Raw genomic sequence first — 10563 nt, forward strand, 5'->3', positions numbered from 1 at the left:
ACAGAACTGGTTGTCTTAAGTTCTCTTCCATCTCTGAAAATTTTTTATTCCTTCGGTTTGAATATGCTTTTTATTTATTTTTTTTTAATTTTTTTTTGCATTTATTTATTTTTGATAGAGACAGCACAAGTCAGGGAGGGGCAGAGAGAGAGGGAGACACAGAATCTGAAGCAGGCTCCAGGCTCTGAGCTGTCAGCACAGAGCCCAACGTGGGGCCCGAACTCACAAACCGTGAGATCATGACCTGAGCTGAAATCAGACGCTCAACTGACTGAGCCACCCAGGCACCCCTGAATATACTTTTTAAAGAATGTCTAAATTAGTTTATCGTTAATATGAAAAATTTAAGTATCTATGGGATAATGATTGTTAACCACTATAGGAGCTATCTATGTTGTCTTCTTAACTACTGAATGTATTTGATTATATTATTTCTGGTATGTTTGATAAATATAACAAATCTGTCTCCCTCTGTCTCTGCCCCTCCCCTGCTCTCTTTCTCTCTCGAAAATAAACATTAAAGTGTGTGTGTGTATGTGTGTGTGTGTGTGTGTATATATATACACACACTCACTTGATTTTACTTATGGTTAAATTTTTTCATTGTTTTTAAAGACTCCTCCAGCTTCCTGTTTTCCCTCTCTTGGAGAACTGAATTTTTCCTCTGCTCACCCTCCCCCAAACATATTTCTGTGAAAAATGGGAATAAAATTGCTATTGAATGTGCTTTAGTTCTTATTCAGGAAGAATATTGGTATTAGAAATAAAGGTGATTGGGGCGCCTGGGTGGCGCAGTCGGTTGGGCGTCCGACTTCAGCCAGGTCACGATCTCGCGGTCCGTGAGTTCGAGCCCCGCGTCAGGCTCTGGGCTGATGGCTCGGAGCCTGGAGCCTGTTTCCGATTCTGTGTCTCCCTCTCTCTCTGCCCCTCGCCCGTTCATGCTCTGTCTCTCTCTGTCCCAAAAATAAATAAACGTTGAAAAAAAAAATTAAAAAAAAAAAAAAAAAGAAATAAAGGTGATTGTAATAGAAGAGATGAAGACTGACATGAGGATCTTACTAACAAATAATGTTAGCACTGATAAAAGGAGAAGCCTGGGTTAAACAATTAATTGAAGCAAGAGCTTTTAGTGTACTGGTCATTGTCTATAAAATGATTCATCCTTGATTTGAGAAGTACTGTTTTAAACGATCTTTTTAGATAAATGACTAAGAAAAAGTTGAATTTTATGTTCTTTAGGCTTTTACACTCTGATCGAGATCCTATTCCAGATGTTCCCGCAGTGTACTTTGTAATGCCAACTGAAGAAAATATTGACAGAATGTGCCAGGTAATATGAGTTCTTATATGTAGAGACAGGTTTTTTTAATTTTTTATTTACATTATTAATAAAAAAATTTTTTTTCAGGAATAGAATTTAGTGATTCATCATTTAACATTTAATAGCCAGTGCTCATCCCAACCAGTATCCTCCTTAATGCCCCTCTCCCCTTTAGCCCTTGCCCCCATTCAACACCCCTCCAGCAACCCTCCATTTGTTCTCTAGTTTTAAGAGTGTCTTATGGGTTGTCTCCCTTCCTATTTTTATATTATTTTTGCTTCCCTTCCATTATGTTCTCCTGTTTTGTATCTTAAATCCCATATATGAGTGAAGTCATATATTTGTCTCTGACTGAAGTAATTTCACTTAGCATAATACATTCTAGTTCGATCCACAGTGTTGTAAATGGCAAGATTTCATTCTTTTTGGTTGCCGAGTACGTTTCATTGAATATGTATACCACATCTTCTTTATCCATTCAGCAGTTGGTGGACATTTGGGCCCTTTCCAAACTTTGGCTATTGTCAGTAGCCAAACGTTGGGGTACATGTGTCTCTTGGAATCAGCATTGTCATATCTGTATTTAACTCTAGCAATTTTCTTCCTTATCTCTGTAGACATATATAATATCCAAAACAGTTTCATTTCAGAAATACAAGATTTAGGGGCGCCTGGGTGGCGCAGTCGGTTAAGCGTCCGACTTCAGCCAGGTCACGATCTCGCGGTCCGTGAGTTCGAGCCCCGCGTCGGGCTCTGGGCTGATGGCTCAGAGCCTGGAGCCTGTTTCCGATTCTGTGTCTCCCTCTCTCTCTGCCCCTCCCCCGTTCATGCTCTGTCTCTCTCTGTCCCAAAAATAAATAAACGTTGAAAAAAATTTAAAAAAAAAAAAAAAAAAGAAATACAAGATTTATCCTAGTTGTTTCTTTTTCCCTTTACAAATTTGTAACTCCTTTTTCTGACAGTGACAAACATGACTTCCAATATCCTCAACATACTTATTTTCTCAGTCCTCATAATTATTAGTCCTTTATCCTTTAACCAATGTCCCAACCTTTGTTAAACCACTGCCCTGCTTGCTACCTTCTTCACACAGCCTCCAAATCCTCAGTTTTTCACATTTAAACATCTCCAATACCAGATGCATCTTAAAATTGATGGTGTGTTATAGAATTTTATTGGCAGCATTAATTCTTTCTTGGTGTTACATAACATAATGGTGCCTCTTTCAATTGACATTTTCTTAGATTCAAAGAAATGCAGGCATACCTTGTTTTATTAGGTTTCACCGATAATTCACTTTTTTAGAAAGAGAAGGTTTGTCACAGCCCTGCATCAAGCAGGTCTGTTGATGCCATTTTTCCAATAACATTAACTCACTTTCTGCCTCTCTGTCACGTTTCGGTAATAATCAGACTATTTCAAACTCTTTTATTATTATATTTGTTATAGTGATCTGTGATCAGTGATAATTCACTGAAAGCTTAAATTTTTTAGCAATGAAGTATTTTTTTTTTAACGTTTATTTATTTTTGAGACAGAGAGAGACAGAGCATGAACGGGGGAGGGTCACAGAGAGGGAGACACAGAATCGGAAACAGGCTCCAGGCTCTGAGCAGTCAGCACAGAGCCCGACGCGGGGCTCGAAATCACTGACCGCGAGATCATGACCTGAGCCGAAGTCGGACACCTAACCGACTGAGCCACCCAGGCGCCCCTGAAGTATTTTTTAATTAAGGTATATACTCTTTTTTTAGACATAAGACTCTTGCACACTTAATAGACCACAGCATAGTGTGAACATAATTTTCATAGACACTGGGAAACCAGAAAATTATTTTGACTCATATTATTACAATGTTCGCTTTATTGTGGTGGTCTGGAACTGAACCTGCAATATATCCAAGGTATGCCTGTATGGTTATTTAGATATCTATTTTTCCTAGAGTTTAAGAAGATAAGTTAATTTGATTTAAGAATTTGCATAACTTAAATTATGGTACTTTTGGATGATTGAGAAGTAATACTTCTGGAATTGGTCATTGGAATTATGTCTGAACAGTGAAGGAAGTGTGTTGTTTTATTAAGAGCAGTAGAAGGTATTAGCTGCAAAATATAATAAACATTTTACTATACAAGAGAGCCATTTCTGGAGATTTTTGAGAAAAAGGGAAATAAACTATTTCAAAGCAGTTTTGTGTGATACTATAATTAGTAGAATTTTATTGATAATAGAATTATAACTTTAATTATTAATATATAGGTCCATTATATCTGGCAACCAAGTAACTAGTACTTGTACATAACTTTCTTCTCTTGGGTTTTTTTTAATTGTCATTTAAATATGTGTATTATCCTCCAAAATCTTACTCTTACAGTATCTAAATGATTTCTGTCTGTGGTCATCTTTTATATGTGTGCATAGGAATGAAGTATTCATTGTATTTATAGGATCTGCGAAATCAACTCTATGAATCATATTACTTAAATTTTATTTCTGCTATTTCAAGAAGTAAACTGGAAGATATTGCAAATGCAGCATTAGCTGCTAGTGCAGTAACACAAGTAGCCAAGGTAAGAGATTTTGATTAGCTGATGACATTTTGTTAATGTAAAATTTAGTGTATTTTGAAACCTGTTAGTTCACTTAAGTTTCTCATTTACAAAAGACGAGGTCAACCTAAGAAATATTTAGACTCAATACTTTTTTTGATAATGTAAATTACCTTTAATTTGAACTAGGCAGAATACACCAAACTAATGGTACCTGTTATTTGATGAATTTGAAAGATAAAAATAAAATGTTTAATCAGTCTTTGTTTTAGTCTAGGATTTGTATCATCTTTTTAGCTCAACTTAGAAATAGTTTGACAGTTGGGTTGTTACAAATTATACTAAAAATATGTTGACATTATTTTATTTATAGTCACTATAGTCACCGTATTATCTTCAGGTCTTACTTAGGAGAGAAGATCCAACGAAGTTACATTACATTTTATAAGAGGGAAGGAATTTACAACAGGCCAGCAGTTCTACATCATATTTACCATTTAGATAGGTTCAGCTTAGTTATAAATAAATCTGTAAAATCTTTTCTTGGTTATAGCGGTACTGTGCCTTGTGCTTCTTGACATTGGACAAGACATGAAATTCTAGGGAATCATATAGGGGAAATAAAAGACAAAACAACCATGCATTTGCTTCCCATTTTTTCCCACTGAGTTTTCATTCTAAGATTTAGATAGTCTGCTATTACTTCTGATTAGTTTTTGAGGCTTATGTTTTAATGTTCTTTCTTTTCAAAGTTTATTATTTTACATAAAATAATAGGAATGGTTTTCAGTTTGTTTAACTAAATTCAGTGTACTTCTAAGAATTTTCTTAATTTTTCTCCTGATTTGCCCTTCTAAAGAACTAGTATAACTTTTTTCCCACTTATAAGTGTTCATGGTGGAAAAATTGTTACTATGACTTACTTAGGAAAGTGTGATTAAAGTGAACATAAAAATTAAATTGCAATTTCTTTCTTCAAAACTGATATACATTCCCATCCCAAGCACAGTTTTTGAAAAAATCTTTTTATCTTCATAAATGTTGTTATCTGAAGATAGTACTCTCCTCCTTGATAATTTATTGACCAAAGTCTTGTTTATATTCCTTTTTATTTTTTAAAAATGTTTTTTTCAACGTTTACTTATTTTTGGGACAGAGAGAGACAGAGCATGAACGGGCAAGGGGCAGAGAGAGAGGGAGACACAGAATCGGAAACAGGTTCCAGGCTCTGAGCCATCAGCCCAGAGCCCAACACGGGGCTCGAACTCACAGACCACGAGATCGTGACCTGGCTGAAGTCGGACGCTTAACCGACTGCGCCACCCAGGCGCCCCTATATTCCTTTTTATTTATTTATTTATTTATTTATTTATTTATTTTTTCCTATATTCCTTTTTAATATCAACTCCTCATTCTTACCCAATGAGGCAATCTGCCACATGGTATAATTTTTAGTTATTAAATATAATGGTAATTTTTTCCATTATTTTCCATTGGTTGATTAAGTCAAGCTAAATGTGCTTTCAGTATTGCAAAATTGGGGTGACTGGCTGGCTCAGTCAGTGTAGCATGCAACTCTTGGTCTCACAGTTAGTGAGTTTGAGGCCCACATTTGGCTCTCTCCTGTCAGCTGGAGCCTGCTTTGAATCCTCTGTCCCCACCCCACTCATTCTCTTTCTCTTTCAAAATAAATAAAATTTTCAAAAATATTGTAAAATTGATGTGTAAACCTCTTCTTTTATTTCCAGGTTTTTGATCAGTATCTCAATTTTATTACTTTGGAAGATGATATGTTTGTATTATGTAATCAAAATAAGGAGCTTGTTTCATATCGTGGTATGTAAAAACAGGAATATTGTAATTCGTTAAAGTGAGTGATGTACTGTAAAAAAAAAAATAGCACATTTAGTACTCTCAAAAACCAGCTTTGTTTACAGTAGTACAACTGTAAAAGTTTTTTTAAAGCACACAAAACAAGGCTTAGACTGAATTTTGTCACATATCACAACATGTACTAGACGTGTTTTGCAAGCTCAATGAAGTACCAAACCTCTGACTTTTTAGGTACCTACCCCACAGCAGCTTACATGAATGGTTTATTCATGACAAGTAAGACAGTATTTTAGTAGTAGGATTCAATGAGTCTTCTACTACTTTGACTCTTGGACAAGAACAAGTTACTCTGCTTCTCTGTGCTTTAGTTTTCGTCATCTGTAAAGTGGGAATAATAATACTATCTACCTCACAGAGTTTTTGTGGGAATTAAATGGATTAGTGTGTGTAAAATGCCTAGAAAAGTTCCTGGCACATAAGTATTCACAAAAGGTTGGCTAAGGCGTCAACAGCTACTATAGCACTATTAAGGAATGAAGTATAGGTGCCATTTTCAAATACAGATTGTTAGACTCCCTTGATTTTTATACCTTGTTTATTCACCAGTAGATTGAATATTTGTATTTGATCAAATGCTATCTAACCATCTCTGGAGTTTGCATTCCCACTTTTGGTAAACAGACCATTCCTGGATGTAGATTAAAATTAACAGGCCACACATGCATACAAACACACAACCACACAACACCTATACCACATTTTATTGTCTGTGTTGCTTTTTCTGTGTGTGAAACACTTAACATGAGTTCTACTTCTTTAACCTTTTTAAGTATACAATACAGTATTTACATAGATAGTGTTGTATAGCAGATCTCTAAAACTTACTCATCTTGCCTACCTAAAACTTATATTTCCATTGATTATTTACATGGAATATTTTAAAGGAAACGCAGACTATAGGAGATAATGATTAGCCAGTTTATTGAAATAATCAATAATTTTGCTCCTTTAGGATTGAGATGTTTGTGGCTAAAATTTCAGTGGTTCTTAAGTGGAGAGTATGTCCATCTAACAGGACATTTGGAAACGTATAAGGGTGTTTCTAATTGTCACATTTAGCTGGACTCTACTAGCATTCATTGAGCAGGGACTAAGGATGCTAGATGTTCTGCAGTGTGTAAATGATGCTCATAACTGAAAACTATCTGCTCAAAATGCCAGTGGTACCTATTATGAAATACTGGACCAGATGTTAAGCTCCTTGAGAGAAGAGATCAATTTTTTGTTTTTACTGAGCTCTGTAGCACGCTTTGTTGGTGAAATTAAACAACATCCTTCAGTGTTTGGTGAATTACCCACGTCATAGATTTTTGACAGTTGTTATATAAATCTATTTACAATTAACTGAGTTGTAAATTAATTAGCTGTTTAAGAGGCGCCAGGGTGGCTCAGTTGGTTAAGTGACCGACTTCATCTCAAGTCATGATCTCACGGTTGGTGAGTTCGAGCCCCATGTCGGGCTCTGTGCTGACTGCTCAGAGCCTGGAGCCTGCTTCAGATTCCGTGTCTCCCCTGTCTCTACCCCTCCCCTGCTCACACTGTCTTTCATGTTGAAAGCCCAGTTTTCCTTCAGCTAACCTTAAGCTAAATTTACCAATTGTTAGATTATTTGTAAATCTGGTTATATAAAAACAAAGCACCTTGTGCTTACTTCAGCAACACATAGACCAACATTAGAACCATACAGAGATTAATGTGGCCCCTGTGCAAGGATAATATGCACATTCATGAAGTGTTCCATTAAAACAAAGCAAAACAAAAAACTAACCAAGCACCTTAACTTTTTTGATCAGTTAACTCAGATTAAACAGACTAGATTCTAATCAGTCCCAATGAACAAGCTTAGTCCGCATACTTGGTTTGCTGAATTCCCTTAAACAGTTTAAATTGCATTTATAAATTTAGTATTTTCTTTAAATACTTTAAAAATGAGACCAGGCAAATTTATAAATCTAATATTTAAAGAATTTGTAAAAATAATTAAATTTATAGTGAACCTAAATTCATTACACCTTCACATACTTGTAAATGTAATTAATTTTTTTCTTAAAGAATCTTAAATCTGAAATTATTAAGAATTAACTTAAGAATTAAAAGTACAAGTTTAATTTTAAAGCATAATTACGTGATTAATTGTCTAGATTCTCATTAGTATATTTATAATATTAATAGGTAGTTATATAAGCACTTTACAATACAGGTTCTTTTACTTCTCAGAGTAACTTTGTGAAGTAGGTATTATTCCCATTTTCTGAATGAAGTAACCAAGGCACTGATATTCAGTAACTTGATAAGAAAATGGCAGAACCATTTTGGTTCTAAACCAAGTGACCATTTGGTTACTAAACCAAGGCACTCAATCCAGAGACCGTGCTCTTAACCATTTGGTAATGATGTACCAAATCCTCTCAGACATTGCAAGTGCTTTAAGTGATCATGTTAAACAGATTATCCCAAACATAAATATGTTGATATCATGGCTTTTATTAATATCATCTACTTTTCATGAATTGGGAATTTATCCAATAAAGGAAGCAGATTTATCTTTTCAAAGTCAGCTACTATCTCAAACCAAGTTGTTAACATAAATGAGTTGAGGTCATTGATGGGCATTTTTTTTGACTTTTCGAGTCAGTTCTCATTTAGAGGTGTGAGACCAGGTCATAGGACCTCAGGGCTGAAGGCTTCCATTTGGATTTTACCTGTACCAGTGATTGACAGAATGAGTTGAGTATTTCTCCGGATTGGTGTAGCTTGAATTTACATAATTTACATTGTATCTTTTGTCCATTTCTGTCATATGATTGAATGAATGAATGACAGTGTGCAACATTAGCACATTCCCTCATCCACATTCTGTATTGCCTGGTTGAATTCTTTATTATTTTTATGTTCTCTGCATGTTTCATACTTTGTTTAAATATTTAAGTATATCCAGTTGGATTCTGCTTTCCTCTCATGATAATCACAAGTTGTATTGAGTTTTATATTTGTTTTCACATTTGGGGTGTTGGGAAATTAAAAATATTATATAGATAATATTTTTAGTGCAGTCAGTCTCTTATAAATATTTACTGAGCATCTACTTGTCAGATACTGGGCCAAGGTATTGTGTGAGATGGAAGATGAGTAAGGTAAGGTCTTTGTCTAGCATAGTCTTCACAGCAGTGTGGGTTTTTTTGTTTTGTTTTTTTAATGGAGCCCTAAGAATCCTCTGAGGTGCTTGTCAAAATTGCAGATTTCGGGTGCTTGGGTGGCTCAGTTGGTTAAGCATCTGACTTCAGCTCAGGTCTTGATCTCACAGGGTTCATGAGTTTGATTCCATGTCAGGCTCTCTGCTCTCAGCACAGAGCCTGCTTCAGATCCTCTGTCCCCCTGTCTCTCTGTGCCTCCCCGTCCCTCCCACTCTCCCCACCCCCATCTCTCTTTCTCAAAAATAAGTAAACATTAAAAACAAAATGGCAGATTTCTTAGAATTATCAGAATCTATTGAATTGAATCCCTGAGGAAAAGGGCTAAGAAACTTGATTTTTTAATAGCTTCCAGAGAAACTTTCTCTTCTTTCATATTTCTAGAGTGATTCTTATACCCACTGAAGTTAAGAAACCACTTAGGTACAGTGTAATGCGTCAAAAAAGAAATTCATGTAACTTAATATAATACAAACAAAATTATATGTGACACTGGTCTTGCAGTAATTGATTTGCATCGTCCTTTTCTGGCAGTAGTTGGTTAATGAAATCAATAGTTTCTGGAAGCCATCTAATGTTTGTGAATAAAATTATGGAATATGATTTTTTTTATTTTCTGGCAAAAATTTTGTATACTTTATGTGGTAGATTTTTTTCTTAATACTACTCTGATATTGAGGTATTGTGTTTCTTTGAGATAGTATAATTTTTAATGGATACTCATTCACTTAAAAGTTTAACACATAAAAAGTTTTACTTGTTTAAGTATTACCAATGTTATCAAGGCATAAATTTTGGTACTTTTTCCCCCATTTGTTACTTTAGCCATTAATAGGCCAGATATCACAGACACAGAAATGGAAACTGTTATGGACACTATTGTTGACAGCCTCTTCTGCTTTTTTGTTACACTGGGTAAGTTTTCAAATCTTTCTGGTCATTTCTTCAAAATAAATTACTTGACAGCTCATTTTCATCTGTTACAAGATCCTCTTGTCTGGATCTCTGTAGGCTCTCCAGAATTGGGATAAAACATATATACTGTACAGAACCATAATTTTTCTAATAATTTGGTGTACTTAATTCCTCTTGAGTTAGCATTTCATAGCTCTGTTGGGTTGTTTCCTTAGATGTCTTTGGTAATTATAATTTTCTACATTTGAATGGTTTGATGGTGACTTAAACTATGTACCTGCTAATTTTCTTTTAATATTCCATTAGGAAAAATTTCAGATATACTTTTAAGTAGAAAGATAAGTGTAACTATTAAGGTACACTCAGAAGGTTCCAAAAAACACTAAATTTACATATAATATTAATCTATACTCTCAGAATTTTAAACATTTCTTTGGTATGTCTAAATTTACTTACAGCTACTTTGCATTCAGTACCTAACATGTCATTTTATGCTTTAGTATTACTAATAGATGTGTTTAGAAACCTTCAAATTGTGGGGCACCTGGCTCAGTCGGTTGAATGACCAACTCGGTTTCAGCTCAGGTCATGATCCCAGGGTTGTGGGATCCAGCCCATGTTGGGCTCCATGCTGAGTGTGGAGCCTGCTTAAGATTCATTTCCTCTCCCTCTCCCTCTCCCTCTCCCTCTCCC

The 10563-nt window shown here is 35.1% G+C and overlaps 1 protein-coding gene and 1 non-coding gene across 3 annotated transcripts in view; both read left to right on the top strand.

The window, feature by feature from the left end:
* The window catches only part of SCFD1 (sec1 family domain containing 1), a 124051-nt gene that overhangs the window by 9491 nt on the left and 103997 nt on the right, over positions 1-10563 (top strand). For both annotated transcript variants that reach the window (XM_040476855.1, XM_040476854.1), the window contains exons 4-7: positions 1240-1330; positions 3770-3892; positions 5620-5707; positions 9781-9870. In XM_040476855.1, the coding sequence (XP_040332789.1) occupies positions 1240-1330; positions 3770-3892; positions 5620-5707; positions 9781-9870 (392 nt within the window). The remainder of the gene's footprint in view (positions 1-1239; positions 1331-3769; positions 3893-5619; positions 5708-9780; positions 9871-10563) is intronic.
* On the top strand, positions 7408-7511 carry LOC121032442 (U6 spliceosomal RNA). The gene has a single exon (XR_005791272.1). It is a non-coding gene; the product is annotated as a U6 spliceosomal RNA (small nuclear RNA).

Source organism: Herpailurus yagouaroundi, unplaced genomic scaffold (assembly GCF_014898765.1).
Source record: "Herpailurus yagouaroundi ecotype Mexico unplaced genomic scaffold, PumYag 141, whole genome shotgun sequence".
Lineage (NCBI taxonomy): Eukaryota > Metazoa > Chordata > Mammalia > Carnivora > Felidae > Herpailurus > Herpailurus yagouaroundi.